The 21,338-nt window shown below is 47.6% G+C and overlaps 1 protein-coding gene across 1 annotated transcript in view; it reads left to right on the forward strand.

The window, feature by feature from the left end:
- The window catches only part of MYO5B (myosin VB), a 145,804-nt gene that overhangs the window by 49,437 nt on the left and 75,029 nt on the right, over positions 1–21,338 (forward strand). Inside the window, exons 5-12 of the mRNA XM_058827205.1 lie at positions 150–306; positions 2,239–2,382; positions 3,761–3,842; positions 7,420–7,527; positions 9,526–9,635; positions 11,171–11,436; positions 16,273–16,354; positions 17,881–18,021. Coding sequence (XP_058683188.1) covers positions 150–306; positions 2,239–2,382; positions 3,761–3,842; positions 7,420–7,527; positions 9,526–9,635; positions 11,171–11,436; positions 16,273–16,354; positions 17,881–18,021 — 1,090 coding nt within the window. The remainder of the gene's footprint in view (positions 1–149; positions 307–2,238; positions 2,383–3,760; positions 3,843–7,419; positions 7,528–9,525; positions 9,636–11,170; positions 11,437–16,272; positions 16,355–17,880; positions 18,022–21,338) is intronic.

Raw genomic sequence — 21,338 nt, forward strand, 5'->3', positions numbered from 1 at the left:
CTAGTCCAGAAGAAATCCTCTGTTCGTAACATGGGTGGCAGCAGGGTGGGGGACAAGCGACACGGGAAGAGGGTGCAAACAGCTGACAGGAGAATGGATTAGCTTAGAGAAGTTTAGGTTTTATTAACTTTGCTGCTCTGGCTCGCCAGGGATGAGAAGAACCAGTCCATCATCGTGAGCGGGGAGTCGGGGGCAGGCAAGACAGTCTCTGCCAAATACGCCATGCGCTTCTTCGCCACCGTCGGGGGCTCCGCCAGCGAGACCAACATCGAAGCCAAAGTCCTGGCCTCCAGCCCCATCATGGAGGTAAAAGCTGCTCCCTTTCCTTTGTCCTGCTTGCACTGGTCACTCTGCCTCTCCATAAGTCACAAGGACAGTGAGAACCCCTGGGGATTTGTGGGACAGGTCTGATTTACAGCATAACAGCGCCCTGGAGCTGGGCTGAAATGCAGAAATGCACCAACAGCCTCCATTTAGACCTGCATTTGATGGTGTTAAAGCTGAGCCTGAGTATCCCCAGCACATCTCCAGGAGCTGGGCTTTGACAGGGCTCCAGAGTGGAGAGCCCAAGCAGTGCAGATGTTTTAACCAGAAATAATAATAACCTCTTTTAGTGTTTAATTATCCTCTTCCTCCTTTGTCACTGCATGGTGCCCCCTAATCTCCTTCTTTTGTTGTACAAATACAGAATAGAAAAGAAAAGAAGAGACTAATCTATTCGAGATATTCATTTTTATTGTTGTTAGTTTTCTGTGGGTATCAATCACCTATCAGCCTCTTCCCCTAGGCAACAGCAACAGGACAAAAGGACATAGTCTTAAGCTGTGCCAGGGGAGGTTTATGCTGGACATTGGAAGGAATTTCCCCATGGAAAGGGTGGTCAGGCCTTGGAAGGGGCTGTCCAGGGAGGTTTGGAGTGCCCATCCCTGGAGGTGTCCAGGGAACATCTGGACATGGCACTCAGTGCCCTGGGCTGGGCGACAAGGTGGGCATCAGGCACAAGTTGAGCTCGATGGGCTGGGTGGGATTTTCCAGCCTGATTTGTCAGTGATGGAGGAATAACAAGTCTCATTATAGAGAAATCCTTGCTCTGAAGGAAAATAATTCTTCTTATAAATACAAAAGAAAGGGGAAAAGCAGTTTTGTTCCCTTTCACTGAAACCAGACACTGAAAATAAATGTCTGAACAACAAATTCTGAATAATAAATGTCTAAACCCCATTTTCCAAACAGATTTTGGGGTCATGAAGTGCCTTCAGTTGATCTGGGCTTTTCCAAAGTCCACAGAGCACTTCAGCCTCAGCTGACTTTCTTTCCAAGGCGGGAGCCCAGCAGTGCTGCTTTAGTGGTGGTGTCCTGTGCTTAACATTAGGCTTGGCTCAGCCTCCAGGGAGGCTTCCCATCACTCTGCCTCGTGCCAAATTGTCTGATGGACAGGGAGGGGGTGGCTGGTCCAGGGTGGGACACCCTGCTGCGGTGTCCAGACCAGTGGTGGTGCAGGTGAGGAGCAGTAAGAAAAGCCAGCAGCTGTGTGGGGAAAACTGGCTGGTTTTCTGGGGGTTTGCTCCTGGCAAACCTGCTAGTTTACTCCTTTCCTCACCCATCTCCCTTGCCTTTGTGAAATGCAGCTGTGACAACAGGGGGCACTTAAAACCATCCAAGAAAAGAAATTGATTGTGCACACTATTCTTCTATATGACCCCAGAATTTTATTGCTCTAATTTCCCTGCCTGTGTTCAGTTCTGGCCGTAATTTCTAAGTGCTGAGGCCAGGCAACCTGCCTGTCTTTATTGGAAATTGATGAGAACATTGCCTATGCAGAAAAAAACATAAAAGAAAACTGCCTGGTTTGCAGAAAAACCTGAGTTAAATGGGCTTGTGGAGGAAGCAGACCTGTCCAGGGAAGCTGCTGGTGGTGACTCTGAGCAGAGGTGGGGGCATCCTGTAAGGTGGGACATGAATGTTGAGGATTTTGGGGATGTAGATGATTTAATTCCTGTACAAATACTCGTTGCTGTTTGTATGCATTTTTCTTCCGTAAAAACCCTGGAGGCACTGCATTTTCAGTGAAGAGTCCTCCCCAAAGTCACACTGTTCCTCTGCATCCTGCATCTGGGAAGGGGCTTTCCTCAAATCTTCCAGCCACTGTTTATGTAACACTGACTGCAAATCGAAGTGTTTAAAAAAATTAAAAAACTCAATTAAAAATTTATGTTTAATTTTGCTTGTTTTATGCAGGCCATTGGAAATGCTAAAACAACAAGGAATGACAACAGCAGCCGCTTTGGGAAATACATTCAGATTGGCTTTGATAAAAGGTACCACATTATTGGTGCCAACATGAGGACGTATCTGCTGGAAAAATCTCGGGTTGTATTTCAGGTGAGGAGTAGTGGGTTTTTTTTTCCTTTTTTTCTTTTGGGTGCTGTATTCCAGGAGTTCAATGGTCTGGATCTTTGGATTTTAAAAAAAGAAAAAAAAAATCTGTTTACAAGTAGAACCACAGAATTGTTTAGGTTGGAAGTGACCTTTAAGACCATCAAATCCAATTGTCCCCCCAGCACTGCCATACCCATTATAGAATCATCATCTTGGAACGGTTTGGGTTGGAAGGACATTAAAGATCACCTCATTCCACCCCCTGCCACGGCAGGGACACCTTCCAGTGTCCCAGGCTGCTCCAAGCCCTGTCCAGCCTGGCCTTGGACACTGCAGGGATCCAGGGCCAGCCCCAGCTGCTCTGGGCACCCTGTGCCAGGGCCTGTCCACCCTCCCAGCCAGCAATTCCTTCCCAATATCTAACCTAAATCTACTCTTTCTGTCTGTGGGAAGCCATTGCTCCTTGTGCTGTCCCTCCATGCCCTTGTACAAAGTCCCTCTCCACCTTCCCTGTGATCGTGTCCCCAAGTGCCACATCCACACAGCTTTCAAACCCCTCCAGTGCTGGGGACTCCACCACTGCCCTGGGCAGCTGGGCCAGGGCTGGACAGCCCTTTCCATGGAGGAATTGTTCCTAACATCCAGCCTAGACCTCCCCTGGGACATCTTGAGGCTGTTTCCTCTTGTCTGGTTGCTGTCTTGGTGCACACAGCATCCAGATGTGTCTTTTGGACTCAGTCTTGGAGTTCTTTATGATTCCAGCCTGGTGACCCTTGTCCTGGGCTAAGGTGTACCTGGGAGACTTTTTAGATAAAGATACAAGGAGAACAAATTGCAGGCAGCAGCGTTCAGTTTTGAGCATGAAGAAAGGGCAGGAGAGGGGCTGAGAAGGCTGATGTCTCTGCCACAGCACATCCCTTGGGTTTCTTGAGCAGGCTCAGGAGAGGCTTTCTTGGTTTCTGCTTGGGATGTAGATCAGAAACTGCTGCAAAAATTTTGTCCTTGCACAAAAGAAGAGTACCCCAAATACGAACTTTGAGAAGCCACAGAAAGTAAACCACCTTCTTTTATACTACTGTGTGTTTGCAAGTCAGTGCTTGGTGCTTCATTTAGCCTGGTTATTGCAGAGGGGGTAAGATGTGGGAAGTAATACAGAATTACTTACTTTCTTTGCCAAATGGGCAAGGTGTGTTGGTCAGGCTGGGCACCTCCTTCCTCCCAGGTGGCAAGGAAAGCGTCCTTGTGCTGGTTTCCCTGGTGGGGTCTCGATGGTGGGAAGCAGGGGTGGGAGCAGGGTGGCCCTGGGCTCAGGGGGCACCAGTGTGAGGTGGGAGCTGCTGTGGCCTCTCCGTGCCTCTGGTAACTCAGCGTTTCCCCACAGGCAGAGGATGAGCGCAACTACCACATCTTCTATCAGCTCTGTGCCTCCTCAAGCCTTCCAGAATTCAAGGACCTTGGACTCAGTAAGTGCTGGCACATCCCTGTGCTCTGCTGGCTGCTGCCTGGGGCACAGGAGAAGTGGTGGGGTCAGAAATGTGGGTCACTGGTGAGGCCCTGTGTGCCTGGGCAGTGGGAGAAGGGGAGGGAGATGGGGTTGGAGGGATTCTGCTGCTGGGTGGAGCACAGGCTGGCTCACCCCATCACCAGGGATGTGGCAACTTGGTGAGGGTGGGCAGGCCCTGGCACAGGGTACCCAAAGCAGCTGTGGCTGCCCCTGGATCCCTGCAGTGCCTGGGGCTTGAAGCAACCCAGAGTAGTGGAAGGTGTCCCTTTAAGGTCCCTTCCAACCCAAACCATTTTGTGATTCCGTGGTTTTGTAAAAAATTGGCAGCAGGGCTGCAGTGAAACTACATTGCTGTGGTGTATGCCAGCTGATGCAGGGAGATCATGTGTTAATATTGTACCAACCTTGCATGAGGTGTGTATTTTAAATTGAATGTGAGCGTGGGCTGATCTGGACAGTGTTTTGGCAGGAGTGGTTGTGTCCTTTGAATTCATTATGTTTCTTTTTTTTTTTTAATGGCTTTTTATTTTTTATTTTAAATGGCTAACTCCTGGAATGGGTTGGGTTTTCCCGCCGGGATTTGCAGCTAAACCTCTATAGAACACCTAATTCAGAGGATTTGCACTTGCAGCAGGTGGTGCAGGGATGAATTTTCATTGTTATTTTATCTTGAATATTTGCTGTTACTTAGAGAGAGAAGCAGGGTTTAAACCAGGCTTTTTACCTACTTTGGATAGTGAGCAAGGCAGGTTCTGATCCCAGCACAGGGTCTTGCAGAGGTTGCCATCCACACTGCGATGGGATGGCAGATGAAGAGAGGGGCTTTCGGTTTCTGGGTAATTCTGAGCTTGTCTGAATGACCTTTTGGGTCGCTGTAGGCACGCTGCCCACACAGAGCACATCACGTGGACCATTTTCAAGAGTTTATGCCATGCTGATGTGCTTCATTTTTAAAAACGTACCCTGGGTAACGATGATGTCTGCTGGCATCTTAAAATTCAGACACAACTTATTTCAGCTCCATCTGGGAGACGAGTTGACGTGTGAGAGCTCCAGCTGTGAAACCACCGCTCTCTTCTTGGGAACATGTGGATCAGGGGAAATACCAGTCTTACTCATCACAGCTCTCTAAAAGCATCATCTGTGTTTGTGGTGACTGGTGGGAGTGGAGGCTGAGAGGCCTTTGCGGTGCTGGCGCATCACCCAGGACATGTTTGTGCTGTTGTGACTGTGGCTCTCAACTTCAGCATCTCAGGGATGAATGTGTAATGGCAACAGCTGGCAGGAGGAGTGGGTTCCAGGGCCACTAGCCTGCAAGGAAGCCTTCTTTGGGTAATTTCTAATCAAAATTTGTTGTCAGAGCCTGTCAGTCTCCAGCTGCTCTCTGTGGTGCTTTGCATTTTCTGTGTCACAGCATGCACTGATGTCCAATGGGTATTGGAAAAGAAGCAGTTCCTTCCAAAGGTGAAGGTGTGTGTCCTTGGTGTTTCCTGCCCTCTTACCTTGCAGTAGCTGAAAAATGCCTCCCCAGAGTGTTTTGGGGGCTGTCAGATGTGGAGCTGCTGACAGGCTGGGTGGGGACAGGGATGTGGGTCCGTGAGCTGCTCCTGTCGCTGTGGCACCGGCTCAGCCTTGGCCCCTGGGATTGCTGGTGCTGGGCAGCGGGCTGTGGGTGCAAAGGTGCACAATCCACTTGTTCTTCTTTCTTTTGAGTGATGTTTTTCATTTCCAGCTTTGCCTTGGATTTACTGGCCTGCTTGAAGGTGACTAGTCAGAACTCAGATTTATTTCCTCGTGTGAGCTGTAGTTACCTGTCAATCTTGTCTTCCCAAGGCTTATACAAAACAAGAGGTGTCTTGATGTGAAAATCCACTTTTTATTACTCATGGAGGAGGATGTATATTTTTCCATCTGTAAAACGGGAGCTATTGCTTCTCCTTCGGGTCTTGCACACACAAAGAATTGTTATTACTTCCTTTTATGTTGCAAGATGCTGGAAAACAAAAAGTCTCTAAACATGCATGAGCACAGCAGAGCAAACCAGTGTTGACTTCAGTCAGAGTGATCCTAAAGGCTTAATTTTAAACTAGAAAGTAAATATTTGACTTTAAATGGTGATGTGCAATGCAAGTGCCTTTTGAAGTGTGGTGTCTAGCTTAATGATGCCTGGGCAGTGGTGCAAGGCGGGAACGTGCTTTATTTGTTTGCAATGAATCAAAGGGCTTGCATGGTTGTTAAAATAATTAGAGATCTCAAAATGCAGGGATTGGAGTCAGTTATGCCAGGAGTGACTTGAGGCAGAAACAGATCCCAGTGTGAATGTTTAAAATTGAGAGCTGATATCCTGGTCCCATCGGCCAGCACCAGCCCTGGATGCCTCTTGCAGGGAGATGTTGCAGCAGCATCAAGCTGTGAGTGGGATGTGCTCCTGTTGTGCTGGGGGACCAGCAGAGACCTTGTCTGCCTGACCCCAATCAGCATTTTCTGCCCCTTGTTCCTGGTGCTCTGGCAATCAGTGGAATTACCTAAATCTCTGGGTCTCAGGGCTTTGTATGCCAAAAAAGCATTAAATGTTTCTCTTTAGAGCCTGAAAGTACAGCTAATGCAGAAGCCTGTGGGAGGCTTGGGAAGGGATGGGGAGCTTCTGGTGGCAATTTGAGTCAAGAAAAGTGCATATTGCAATGATTTTAAAGGTTACCACTAGGCTGGCATGGAGCACAGTAGGCTTTTTCTCTATATTCATGATGCTTGGGGAATATATTTGTGTGTGTTAATGAGCGGGTTTTGGCAAATGACTCCTACTCAGTTCAAATGAGGCTGAGGCTGGTGCTGAGAACTGATTCTGGGTGGGGAGGAGAGGCTGCTCTGGGGACAAGCTCTGGCTCTGCCAGGGCTCAGCCAGCAGCCTTGTGCACACATTTTACTGCTCTGGGCCTCATGGGGAGCCTTGTTTTAAGGAGGGGGATTACATGTGCAGCTTTCTTAAGTGGACACAAATCCTGCAATCTCTTCTTGTTTTATTTGCATTGGAAATGCCTCTCAGCCTCCACAGGATTTGTTGGTGTCATCCTGGAGTAACTTTGCTAAAGCACAGATGTTCAAGTGGTGTAATTCAGGCACCGTGAGCCATTCTCCATTCCCTTTGCTCCCAAGGATTAAGGCTTTGTGTAGAAAAGGTGTTAAAATACCTGAATCAGTCACGAATGTGTAAAACAGGATGAGGAATTACTGAAAGTAGTCACCTCAGTATTTGAAATGGTCTTCTCCCATGTGATGGAGCTGTTGCCAGAATCCCAAATACATCTCAGCGCTGCCCTGACTGAGCTTGCTGTGCATGGAGAAGAGGTTTCCTCGCTGCAAGAAGCAGCTACAGCCACTCACCAAGTGGCAAAAACTCAATTTCCTGAGCAAACTGGTTCAAAGGGCACAGGTGCCCTTCAGGGGTGGGGGACAGGGAGCATCCCAGTCCACCTTCTGTGGAGTGGCTGCAGAGGGGGAGGACTGCTTGCTGATGTTACTTCTTTCTTGTCTCCTAGCATGTGCCGAAGACTTTTTCTACACTTCTCAGGGAGGTGACACGTCCATCGATGGCGTGGATGATGCTGATGACTTTGAGAAGACCAGGCATGCCTTCACCCTGCTCGGTAAGGGGCTGCTCTGCACAAAGCCTGCCCAGCTGAAGTCTCTCACAATTGTTTTCAGTGTTTTGGCTGAATTTTGACATCTCTGTTGACCTAGTTGGCTTTACTTTGTTCTTCAGGAGGAGCTGCTGAAGTGTTTCTAGTAGCTGTCTGTGGAGCAGCAGTGAGGTGGAGAAGGATGTAGAATTTAAGAGAAGCCTAAACCATTCTGAAGTCAAGGCAGGGCTGCAGTATTGACTTGCTATTTTTTTACCCTGTTTACAGGCAGGAGAAGAGCTATTACTCTGCAGTTCAGTCTGTATTGTGGTTGAGGGTGATGTCACTTCTTGGATCACAGTGTTGTAGCTGATTCCTGGAAGTAATGAGCTGAGTACATCCCTGCTGTGCTGGGCCCACATCTACATGGCAGCTGCAGAGGCTGTGGCTGTGTCCAGCCCTCGTGCTGCCAGCAAGGCTCTTGGAAAGGAAAAACAATCTGGAAGGGAAAACTTGGCCCATTTATTTGTATTTATCTGAAACTGAGTTTGTGAATCCTGGTCGGTCTCAGCGCCTCTTGGTTCCATTTCACAGGCTGGGAGAGGAGCTCATGGTGTTTAGAGATGCCTGTGAAATCCCCTGAACAGCTATGCCTGCAGTGAGTGTGGGGACTCACAGCAAGCTGTAGAACTGCAATTGTTTCCCCAGAGTTTGTCCTCTTTGTGTTTTAGATAAGCCTCATCTCCTTCTCTTTGGGGTCCTGTCTTTGCTCTGTCTTGTTCAGCTTGTGTGACCTCTGTTAACTACTCAAAAAATACGATTCCTGGTTGCTCCAGCCTTGCCCACAGGACTGTAATCCCTAGAGAACTCTCTCCCCATCCCCCTGGCATGTGTAGTGTCTCTTTGGTTCCCTTCTCTGGCTCCCCAAGCAGCTCCCCTCTCTCCTTTCTGGTCCCTGGGATGCCCTGTGAGAGCATCTTCCTCTGGGGCCAGTCTGATGATGATTTTCTTCACGTGTTCCTCTGTCTCTGCTCTTCCTCATCTTCCTTCAGTGTTTCCCAGCTCTGCATCTGTTCAGGGCCTGGTGAAATTGCTGCTACGGTTTCCAGTCTTGTCTTTTTTGTGTGTAACAAGAAGTCAAATTTGTCTGCAAATCCCCAGTCCTAGCCAGGCTTAACTCCAGCTAAGAGTTCCAAGTAAGAGCAGAGCATTGCTCCTTTCAGTAACCTTGGAACATTTCTCACTGTGCTGATAACAGAAAAGGCCCTAGAGAGAGAGAAAGGGAAGCTCTGGATAATTCAGAAACCAGCAGGTGATGTCTCAGGCCTTGGGTGGATAATTAGGACACCAGCCCTGAGCACAAAAGGGACACAGAAACCCAGCTGGGACATTAAAAAAATGCAAGATACTGCAAGCAGGCCATGTGCAGGCTTCTGCTGAGCAAAGCTCCTGCTGGGAATGCCTGTAAATCCTGGGAATGCCTGTAAAGAAAAATAGACAAAGCGATACATATAAATAAAATATGTAAAACAATGATATCTTACACCCCCAGTAAAGACCCACAACATGTAGCTCTTGTTGAAACACTGGGGAGGGTAACACAGAGCTCCCCATTACCTCCCTGGTGACTTGCTGCATCCAGCTGTGCCACCAGCGTAGAGGCATTGTGCAGGGCTTTAATTTTCCTTTCTTTTTGTGGGACATTGGCAATAAGTTGTAATTTTTGTGCCTGGGTTGTCAGCAGGCTGCGATGAAAGACAAGCAAGTCCTTGTTCTGTGAAAGCTGCAGAGCCCCTGTAACTCTGATCCTGTTTGATCAGAAACTGCAACACCCTTGGGTTTGTGTGTATTAAACCCATCTGTGTTAAAATTGAGATTTTTATGGTGTATTTTTTGGAAGAAGCCTCATGATTCTGAAAACCAGTTGCATCGGAAGGAAATCAAGCACTGCTAGCACCTTCAAATAAACTCAAAACCGTGTTTTCGTTTTCTGTTGTGACAATCAGCTATCAATTGTTCCTGCAGGAGTGAAGGAGTCTCATCAGATGACCATTTTTAGGATAATTGCTGCCATTCTGCACCTGGGGAACTTGGAAATCCAAGGGGAACGAGATGGGGAAGCCTGCAGTGTTTCGGTAGGTCACCCTCAGGAGGGGGCAGCTGGGGAGCTGGGTGTGCTCAGGAGTCAGGCTGTGTGATGTGTTGATCTTCACAGCAGTGTCCCTTGGTAGAAAGCCCCTTTCCTCCTGGTTTTCTTGGCCTTTTTTTGAAAACTCATCAAAAGTTCCTCATTGCTTTGTTTGTTCCGGGAAATAATGCATTATTCCTCCTCTCTGGCCAGCCAGCAAGCAAGATTGTTCAAAAATGGCTTGTATCCCTTACATCCCAACCCACCTTTAACTCTTCCTGCTGCCTTGGAGCACCCAGTGCAGGGTCTTGGGGACTTGTGACACTAATGGTGACACCAGCACATGGTGTGATGCTTTACAACCACTTCCCTCCAGGCAAAGCCACGGAGCTGCTGCTTGTAACATGGCCAAAGGAGCACTGCATAGTAAATCAGCAAAAATAAATAGCACTAAAGATGCCTTAGAGGCGGTTTTTCTCTTTCTTGGAGGTGGGGGGAAGTAAAGCAATTATATGGAAAATACTGTCCTGTAAATTATCATTGCATCCCATGCTGGGTCGTTTGTTCCTAATTAAAGTATTAAAAGGGTTCTGCACATGCTTTAGTGTTACCCTTGAGATAGTGGTCTTCAATGAGTGAGATGCTGGGGGTAATTTACTTGGTATTTGGCAACATGGATATGTGAAAGCCGTCTGCTTCAACAGTGTTGAGTTCTGTTAATGAGGTTCATGTTGTTTAATTACCTTCAAATGTAATTGCAAGGTATTAAATCAATTCTGGTACAGCCTTGACTGTGTGGTCAAAAAGGTATTGAAGCAATAAAACATCCTAGAATTCTTGTAAAATGCACATTTTTGTGCATCCCCAACCCCATCCAGGGTTTCTGAGTACACTTGCCTAACTGGAAACAATTTACTTTCTATAGATATGTATTACTACACAGAGGAAGGGGAAATTGTTTTCTCATTTTCCAAAAGGCAGTGCCTGCTATCTGACCATAATAGAGCCTCAGAACTGCTTTGTCTTAATTTCAGACGGGGCGGGAGAAATACATTGCACTAAAGAAAATGAAGTTTCATTTCATTAATTGTGCAAAGCCGAAGCCCTCCTGGTAATGCACGATTTATAACTTTGTTATTCAGGATGGAGTTATTTTGTAAAAGGCATGGTGTCACGGCATAGCCTCAGCTTTAGTCTGAGGCATAACCCGGGTTGCTCAGGGGTAGAGTGTAGCTGCAGCTCGAGGAGGAATGAGGTGGAGAATTCTTTTTCCCGTGGGAATCTGCTCTTTGTGAAAGCTCAAGGATAACCAGAGCAGGGCCAAGACTCGGTCCCACCATCCAGAGCTCGCTGTGAGCTGTCCCACCCTGTCCATGAGGCTGCACGGGTGTCCCTGCTCTCCTGTCCCCCGCAGAGACACAGCTTTCCACAGGTTGTGATAAAAAGCCGCCATTCCTTGTGCAGATCCGTGAGCTTGGGTGTTAAAATGCCAGTTTGGGGTGTCACCAGCCTGCTGATTTTGCTTCTGGTCCCCCCTCCCAGAGCGAGGACGAGCACCTGAGCAACTTCTGCAGCCTGCTGGGCGTGGAGCACAGCCAGATGCAGCACTGGCTGTGTCACCGCAAGCTCGTCACCACGGCTGAGACCTACGTGAAGAGCATGTCCCTGCACCAGGTGGTGAACGCCAGGAACGCCCTTGCCAAGCACATCTATGCCCAGCTCTTCAACTGGATCGTGCAGCACATCAACAAGGCCCTGCACACCACTGTGAAGCAGCACTCCTTCATCGGTGTGCTCGACATCTATGGGTAGGCACCTCCTCAGCCCTCCGGGCCGCTCAATGAGTCCTTTATAATTTGTCTTCCCCTTCTTGCAAAGCTCACACTGCTTTGGCTGGTGGCACGTGATGGGAATAATCAGAAAGGAGCACAATAAATGAGGGAATGATAAGAAAGGATCACAGAAAAGTGCTGTGTAGTTTGCAGTTTTGATCCTCCTTCAGAGTGTGCAGCCTTCAGCGCAGAATGGTGCACGCGGGTCTGTGTGAGCACTGGGTTCTGGGATTTACCTCCCATGCCCTTCCCATCTGGGTTTTCTGTCTCCTGTGCCGTTTCAAACAACCTTAAGGATGAGCTGGGGTGAAGGTGCTGCTGTGGAGACCAAAGACTGCCTCATCTTGCTGTGGGGTTTGAGGACACTACTTTACTTCATCTGTAAAGCCACTGCTGCAGGGCCCTGGTGCAGTGAGAGCTTTCAGAGGAGCTTGGCAACCTGTGGTGGGGATGTAAGGTGCAAAAAGCTCTAGCAAGGCTTGCAGCTTGCACCCTCAGGGGCAACGAGCCGCTTTAAAATTGTTCTGGATACCCATTACTGTCCAGTTTGTCCTCCTGGCACTTGGGTGGTGGTAGAAGAGGGACACGAGAGTTGTCTGAGTTTATTTTAGCTGAAGTCCTGCAAAGAAGCAGACGACAGAAGGAAGGGATTCTCTCAGTTGTGGGGTGGAAAAGCAAAGAGATCTTGTGGGGTTTGGGTTTTACCCTCCATTTTTTCAACACTTTTTTTTTTTTTGGTGTCTCTGGGCGGCAAGGGCAGGAGAGAGGTCCCAGGTGGTCCATGCAAGGCCAGGTTGGATGGCACTTGGAGGAACCTGGGACAGTGGAAGGTGTCCCTGCATGTGGGGACTGGGTGACTTCGAAAGGTCCTTTGCAATCCAAAACTGTTCTGGGGGTTCTGTGGTTCTCAGTGGGACAGCAGGGGTCTCCTGTTCTCCCTTGACACATTAAGGTGCTGAATGGCTCCTGTCTCGGAGGGGAAGGTGGAATGCACAAGTTGCAGCTGCTCCCTAACCCAGGGCAGTTGCTGTGCTGCTCAGTCCCAAATCCTGTGTCCTCTGAAGGTCTATCAGCTCTAGCAGAACCTTCAAGTTCAGAATGAAGTCCTCCCAAAGCAGTTCTGGATCAGAACAAAAAAGCAGCCTGATTTTAGGGCTATAACACCCACGCAATTGCTGGAACTGTGTCTTGCATATAAACCCTCCCACGGGGTTTCTACAGCTGCTGGTGTTTGGGACATTGGTTTTGGCATCTGCTGGAAAGCCACAGCAGCAGAAAAGATGCCAGAAAGTGCTGCAGCACCAGTGCAGCCCCACAGGTTGCTGGTCTCCATCAGTAACTGCTGTCATGTGGCAGGGTTTGCAGGAACACTGCTTGTCAAGGATGATAACAGTACAGTTCTGTTTGGTTTGGGATTTCACTGGGAAAGCTTGAAGTGATGAGGTTGCTCTCTCTGGTTTGCAAGTTTCTGGGCTCTCTTGGGAAGACCTTAAATATGGCACAGTCTTGTTCAAAGACTGTATGAGACAGTGAAGCTGTTTCCTGTCTCTGTCCCTACAAACAGAATTTTCTGCTGGCTGGAATATGATTAATAAAGCTTTGAGATGGAGCCCTGTTGGGGGATGGTGGGTCCATACAGAAAATCGGATGCCTGAGCTAGAGGATCAGACTTTCAGAAACCTGAATGAAAGGAGACTTGAGGATAAGGCTCATGAAAGATTAAGCTGGGCTTGAAAATCTGTTAGTGTGGAAGAAAAAACCTCCTTCAGCCGGCGGTCTGTGCGTCACGTCCAGTGCGTGGGCCAGCAGATGCTTTCACAGCCCTGGTGACACCAGCAGGGCTTTTCACAAGGACCTGCAGGTCCTGCTAAAGGGGCAGATTTGCAGGGGAAGGTGTCCATGCTCTTGGCTGAAGTGCTTGAGAGAGTCTGGTGTCCTAAAATGACCGTAAATCCCTTTCATAAATGGGTATTGCTGTCTAAATGCTGAGTAATTAACAACACAGGGAATATGGGTGATGATAGCCTGACTCTGCTGAACTTTAAAAGGGTTTGGTTCTCCTAACTCTTGTGTTTTTTGAGTTTTCAATGCATTTTTCATAACAGTGAGATTTCTTTCCCCCAAATGGATGTTGTTTTTTCCTTCCCTTTGGGAGAGGGATTGAGCTGGAAAGGCAGGGAGCCCACAGGCATCTTCACAGCACATCCTTGACACCCTCAAAGCTTCTCTGTCCTGGTGCTCCTAGGGGAGGATTGTCCCTATGGGTGGGATTTCTAGGGGTGGGATCCAAACAGAGGGTGCAGAAGCTGTAGGGTTTTTCTTCCAACTTTCTAATGCTCGACCTTGCATCCTCCATTCTCTGTTAACACGGAGGTGAGAGGGTGCAGCACTCAAATTTCTGTATTTATTTCTTTATTTCTTTCTGTGTTTATTGAAATGGGGTTATTTGCTGTAGCACTAATGCTGAGGTCAGTCAGAAGAGTGGATCCATGTGGCACTCCTGGACTTGTTGGGGACAGCTTGTTCCCCCTCTTGTTTGCCATGTGAAGTGTGAACACCCAGGCGACCAGCTGTGTGCTGCACTTATTCATGAACTATAAATATTTTAATACAAACCTTGGTGCTGCAGAGGACTTAGGAGAGACCAGTCACACAGCAGAATGGGGAGCAGCAGGAAAACCAAAATACAGCATTTTCCCTTTGAAAATCTACTTACGGGAGCTGTCCCCAAACTGGATGTGCCTTCCAGGGAGCCACAGCGATGGGCTGGAGTGGTGAATATGCTTATTTTTCCCACCAAATTACAGTGCACTAAAATGAATAGAGACCAAACAGGCGCTGTTTTGCTTTCCCCACCAAGGATGCTGCAGTCCCTCTGAGCAGGTAGGGCCTCCTGGTGAGCGCACATGTAGGGCTGGTGACTAATCTGCTTTGTCAATTAGCAAATTGTGCTATTGGAGTCCCTTAATTAGCAACTTGGTGAGATCTCCCTTGGAGCTGGAGTTGTACAGCAGCTCTGCCCCCACCTGGCCCTCACTGGGAGGGTTCATAAATCACATCTGGCGTCTTGGAAGGGGAGAAGTTTCTACTCCGATTTCTTTTCCTCATGTACTCCTCATTGCCTTTTTCCACCTAGCTCACTGCACCTCTCCACCTATGTTTTCACTAAATCCTGCCCTGTTGCTGTGGGGAAGCTGGTGTTTCCAAAGGGTCCTGGGATTTCACGTTCCTTGAGTTGCAAGAGCTGGAGGCGTTGATTCGCTCAGCCACGCAACCAAGGTCGAGCAGAGTGGGAGCTCTCCAAGGACACACTCATCACTGAGGGACAAGCCATGTGTTTAATGTAAACATTTGCTGTCCCAGGCACCAGATTCTGTTGCATTAAAGACTATAAAGCCCAGTTTCTGGGAAGGGAATGGATTAAGCATCCTTTGCTTGGCACAGGTGGCACCAGCTGCGGAGGCAGTGCAGAGGTAAAGCAGTCCTAGGTTTCCTCAAGGACTGTGGGGGTGATAAAAGCAGAAAACCAGCTCATTTCTCCCATTCCCCTTTTTCTTTTGCCATTTGGCATTGCATTTCCCCAGGGACACTGGCATTTTGTGCAGTGATGGCATTGTCACCTGGAAGTACCCGGGGAACAACTGCATCACCTCAGGGAGTGGTAGAAGTACTGATTATTTTGAGGAAGAGAGGTTGGAAAGAAAGGGCTTCATTTATTCAGTGTTTAAAGACTGTTCTGCCAGCTCCTACAGTGCCTATTACCCAGACAATTATTTAGTCACATATTTATCATTACAGCAGCTTACTCATTGAACACAGGAAGCCTTCCCACTTCTCCCCGTGGTTAAATCCTTACAGTCATGTGTCAAAGACTTTTTTCCCCTTCCCCATTCCAACTGTGCCATAAAAATAGAAATATAAAACACATAATTCCCGGGGTAACTGAAAATACCCTCTTTGAGTTTTAAGAGCAAGCCTGGCTCCCTGTGCCTGTCCCTGGATGTTGTGTGCTTCAGCCTCAGGGGCTCTGCTGGCTCCCTGCTCCTTACCTGTACTTTGTGTTACTAAAACTGCATATTTTTTCCTTTATAATTGTGACTAAGAAGCTATTTTTGGGCCTGTTTTGGAGCTGATGTGTGTCAGGGCAGGGTAATGTTTTGGTGTGGGGGGGCTGTGGAAGTCCTGGTGAAGAGGTGGAGCACTGAGTCCAGCGCCAGGGTACCTCTAAGATTTATCTAAGGAGTGTGTAGTTGGAACTGAAATCACCATTTTTCCCCTTCTCCCTTCCAGAAGTTGCTTACTCACGTGTGTCTAATTTTTGTGCTAACAGGGATGCAGTACAGAAGCTATAATTACAAATTTAATACCTTCTTTTTCTGCTCTATTAAATTCCATTAAAAATAGCATGCCAGGTCTTTTAAGACAGCAGCTACTGTTTCTTCATCACCTTTGCAGTGAATGTATTCGGACTTAATATTTAATAATATTTTTCCCCAGGAGAGGCAGTTACATTTCTTGTCTCAGACAGAGCTGATGGGCAGGAAGCTGCAGTCGTGCCAAATGTCTCATTCGTGTGTGGCAGGAGGGACCTCTGGAATCCCTTGAGTTGTGCCAAGGGAAGATAGATGTTTTGAGGAAAAAAAAGTGTAGATCTGGGGTAGGAGGAATGGAAGAGATGCCTGAGTAGGTGGTGTTCCCCGTCACACAGATTACTCTCTTACAGGAAAAATAAAAAAATAAAAAAAAAATTAAAAAAGGGGAAGATTTTGAAACAAAGCAATGCCTAATGCTGATTTATTCATTGCTTTGCAGGTTTGAAACTTTTGAAGTGAATAGCTTTGAGCAGTTCTGTATCAACTATGCCAACGAAAAGCTCCAGCAGCAGTTCAACTCGGTAAGGTCAGCTTGGAAACGTTCCATGAAACTGAGCAGAAAATGTAACGAGGCAGGGTTGTTGTGTTTCTGGCTTCTGCTTAACAGCATTTACCTGCAGCCTGGACAGATTATGTGGATCCTTGGGATGCCTCTCTCCCAGACATTTCACTGCAGTGGATCTAGATACTCCTTTCAGGAAGGAAAATATTTCTTATTTGGTGTATAAACTTGACCCTGGAAATGGATTTGCATGTGGTTTGTGCGAAGGCTCACATATTGCTCTGAATAAGTATGTAATTTGCCTTTTTCCTGGTGCTGTTTCAATCTTAAAACAAAACCTGGATGGTCTCATGCTGATTTTCAGTGTGAATTAAAATAAGTTATGGGCGTGGAAACCTTTCCATTAAGCATGGCTTAAACCTGAGAGATGAAAAGTCTGTATTAAATAACAGGATTTGAAACACTCCCCACTTTTCACTTGGACGTGTCTCACAAAACCCAGAAATTTTCCTATTTTATTGGAAACAATCATTTACCTTCACTGGAAATGGAACCAGTAAGGAGTTGTCTTATGCTTTGGTTGTAAGTAGGGAAGAAAGTACTGTTAATTTCAGGATGCAGGGGAAACTTGTTAAATTTGAGCATTTAAGTACTGCAGATTAGTTTGGCCCTTTGAAACCATATCATATGCATGGACATGAACATTTGCAGTCTATCTTATGCATCAGATAGATCACTGCTGCTAAAAATGAAAAGTAAATTATGGATTGTATTTGCACTATTCCTATCTTACTTGGTATGTCTTCACTATCACTTCTGAGGCTTATAAATTCAAACTTCAAGATGACATGTTTGAAGAGATTTTAAAAAGCTATCTCTGAAGGGAAAAAAAAGTGCATTTGAAAAATCATTTTTTAATATGCTTTAGAGTATCTCAGAAATAGCCTGAGACAATTTATCTGCTTGGGCAGAGGTCTGAGATACGTAAGCCATGCGAAGATTTTTTTATTACACTTTTTTTTTTAAGTAGGAATTTTCAATAGAAGTGTCCCTAAGTCAGTCAGATGCTGCTGCTGATATCCCTTTTGGGATAATGGGTGCTCTTTGTGAAGCCCTGCTCAACGGGGAACACGGACTCTCAGCCCTGGCTGGGCTCCCAGCTTGTGAACCTGCTCCAGGTCACTGCTTTAATCAGCAGAGCAATAAAGCAGAGGAGGATTTCTGTCAGCCCAAGAGATATGTGTGTCATTGCCACATCAGGATATGGCTTCCACCTCGGCGCAGTGACAGCTCCAGTCGTTTTGCAGTGAAAGTCATTTCAAGCCTTGTTTTTCCCTGTGCCGTGGTTTCCCAGTGCAGTGGTTTTATTTTCCTTGCCAGGAGCTGGGCTGTGTGAATGGCAGAGCCTGTGCAGGCTGTCTGTGAGAGCACCCAGAACCTCTGTGGCTTTGGGATGTGCTCCTGGAATGCTGAACTCCAGCAGGGACAGGGGCAAGGGGCTGTGCTCTGCTGGCACTCAGTGACCCTGCTTTCTCCCACTCCCAGCACGTGTTTAAACTGGAACAAGAAGAGTACATGACGGAGGGAATCCCTTGGACTCTCATAGACTTCTATGACAACCAGCCCTGCATAGACCTGATAGAGGCCAAGCTTGGGATCCTGGACCTGCTGGATGAAGAGTGCAAGGTAACGAGAACCCCCCACCTTTTCACCAGTGTCTCTGTTTCTATAAAAGATCCAAGAGTGGGCTTTAATCTGTGGTGCCTTTCAGGTGGGTAAACATCTCCTTTCACGTGTGTTGCTGCTGTGCTCATGGCAAGAGCAGGCTTGAGGTGGCATCTGCTTTGGTTTGGAACACTTCAGAGCCTCCTGGGCAGGTGTTCACTCCAGACCCTGTACCTGCACTCACCATGTGCAGCCAGTGTGCCTGGCCTGGCTGTACTGAGGAACAGCCACTGATTGAGACCTGATATCTTTGGCACTGCCAGGAGCTGGAGCTCCTCTCAAGCCTGATTTTGTCTCAGGGGAAACCCGAGTCCTCTTGCAAGAGCTCTTTAAGGTAAAGCTCACTTCATTTGATGTGCAGACCTCAGAGATGTTGGAGGGCAGTTTGCTCTCTTTTGCCCTCTCTCTCTCTCTCACTGGCCAAAATCTTGTTTCAAATTTGAGAGGAAAAACCAGAGTGGTAAGCCTTGATGACAGTCCAAAAGATAGGTTGGACTCCTTGTTGACACATTGTTCAGTCATGAATAATCAAGTATACATAGGAACAAGGAATGTCAGAGGGCAGGTTTCCTTGGGAAGTTGGGATGCCTCTGTTGAAGCTCTTTGATGCTGGAGATGTCCTGTTGGAAGGGGATGGGGAGTGCCTTCCTGCTGGGTGTGGCTGTCGTGAGGAGCCTCAGCCTCTGAGGGAGGCTCCTCAGCTGTGGGATGTCCCCCGTTGTCCTCAGGAAGGGTTTCCATTGAGACTTGGATCTTTTCTGTGCCAGGAAATACCTGACTGTGGGAGGCCTCTGAGTGCTCTTGAGCAAAGGCAGGGAAGAGTGAAACAAAGTGTTGGGAGAGCTGAAGTAGGTAAGGGGCCCTCACCAGTGCAGCCAGGGTGATATGAAGGACCCAAGGAATTCTTTTTGTGGATCCATGAGTGCAGGACAGGTCTGGTGTCTCGAGAGCACAAGAGTCATATTGTATTGGAGGGAAAGGGTTGGGATCCATTGTTCAGACAAGTTTCCCTGGAAAAGGACGTGGCATCTGTGTTTGCCTGGAAGAGGGGTGACCTGTGAAGTGTCTGATGTCTTCCAGGTGCCAGGGCTGCCTTCCCAGGGCTGTCCCACCTGCACACCCCACCAGCTCTGCCCTGGTCTGGGCCACAGTCACTCTGGCTACACCTTTGGGCTGAGCTGGAGTTGGGGCTTTGCCCTTTTCAAGTCTGCTCTCAGGAAATCTCTTTAAAAGCGAGAACAAATCAGACTTAATTTTGATGTCCTTAAAAACAGTATCTCAGCCAGTGCAGGTTCGCAAGGAGGTTGGATTATTTGCCTGATATTCAGCACCATTTCATCTGGTCTCTGCTGCTGGGCCAGTTAAATTTTGAAGGCTCAGTCTGTCTCCTGGATGCTGTAAGGACCATAAGGGAAGTTTTCCTGGTGTTGAGAGTAACGCCCTTGGCTCCTCTCTGGAGTATCTGGCACTGGTTGCTGCTGGTGACATTGCTGGTGGTGACATTGCAGCTCCCATGTACCACCAGTACCATCTACCTGGTATTGCTTTTTCCCTCCATACTTAATTATTTGACAAAACAACAACCAAAACCAAACCAAACAAACAAAAACCCCAACAAAAAAACCCACAAGAAAACCAACAAAAAACCCAACAACAACAAAAAAACCCTAAAAAATCCTCACAAAAAACCAAACCAACCAAATAAAAACAAAACAAAAACCCAGCAAAACAACAACAACAAAAAAACCCCAAAACCACAAGAACTATTTCCTCTCCCTTCTCATCAAATGACAATTATCTGGGTGTTTACCTGTCAGTGGGGGATGCTGTCATTAGTCACAGGCCCTTATTACCGGCCCTGTAATCGCCTCTTTTATTACAACCTGCAAGTGTTCTCCAGATTTATGAACATTTCAGCAAAACCTGTCAACTGAAAGCAGCAGTTTATGGATGAAAACCTTCACCCCCACGGCAGTGTTTCACCTCCTGGGGTGGGACCACAATAAGGTAATTACATGCCAACTCGTTAGAACCCACGGCAGTGGATGAAAACACTCTGGGATGTGAAACGGCATCAGGGGAATATTTGTGATGATAATAATGAGGCATTAGTGCAAATGCAGAGGGTTTGTCACTAATGTTCTTGCTTCACAGTATGGGGCTTTTTTTAATCCCTAACATGTGGTTGGGGAGGAGGTGGCTGGGTACGTGCTGAAGCAGTGTAGGTCCTAGGAGAGTCTTGTTGCTGTTTAGGGAAAAATTGATGTAAGAATTGGTGGTGAAAGAGAGAGCTCTTGAACTGGGGTTGGGGTGTTAAGGACTAAACCTGTCTCCTGAAAGCTAATGAGAAAAACCCTACTTCTTAAAACAGCCTTTAGGATATAGAATCATGGAATCACGGAATCACAGAATCACAGAATGGTTTGGTCTGGACCTTAAAGATCATCCTGCTCCATCCCCTGCTCCACCCCTTCCAGTGTCCCAGGCTGCTCCAAGCCCTGTCCAGCCTGGCCTTGGACACTGCAGGGATCCAGGGCCAGCCCCAGCTGCTCTGGGCACCCTGTGCCAGGGCCTGCCCACCCTCCCAGCCAGCAATTCCTTCCCAATATCCCAGCTGGGCCTGCCCTCTGGCACTGGGAAGCCATTGCCTGGCTGCTGTCCCTCCATGTCTTCGTGAAAAATCCCTCTCCTGGAGGGAGATGTTTATGTTTGGGTTTTTAAAAACAGCTTTGTAATCATAGGAGTTGGAAGCTGTTCTAGAATTATTCAGTTTGGAGGTGGCTTCTGGAGCTCCTTTGGCCCTTTGTCTTCCCAGGAACCCTTGTAATCTCTCTGGACTGTGACCTGTGTCCTCTGCTGAGGGACCCTGGAGTCCTTGAAGAGCCTTTTCCCTGTTTTCTGCACGGGAGCTTCACCAGCCTGGATCTGTAGCTTTTAGGACCTCTTGGTTTTGCTCTGATGCCAGAGGAGCAGTGAGAGTTCACGTCCCCTGTTCAGAAAAGCCTTGGCCAGAAGCATGGGTGCAGTCAGTGTGGGGCTAAGAGGGAAATAACCTGGGGAAGGACTAGAGCCTGTCAGAAGAAATGAAAGATGGAGGCTGTCTTCTCTAAATCCAGTTGTGGGAAGATTGCTTGGATACCCTGAATGGGTTTATGGTGTGGTTCCACTTGTAGAGGGAGTTACTTTGGTGGAGGGAACAGTGCACTTTGGAAGAATTTGAATGCTTTGAATTCTGAGGAAACATGTGGAATGACTTGAACTCTCTGAAGAGGGAAACA

Source organism: Poecile atricapillus, chromosome Z, assembly GCF_030490865.1.
Source record: "Poecile atricapillus isolate bPoeAtr1 chromosome Z, bPoeAtr1.hap1, whole genome shotgun sequence".
Lineage (NCBI taxonomy): Eukaryota > Metazoa > Chordata > Aves > Passeriformes > Paridae > Poecile > Poecile atricapillus.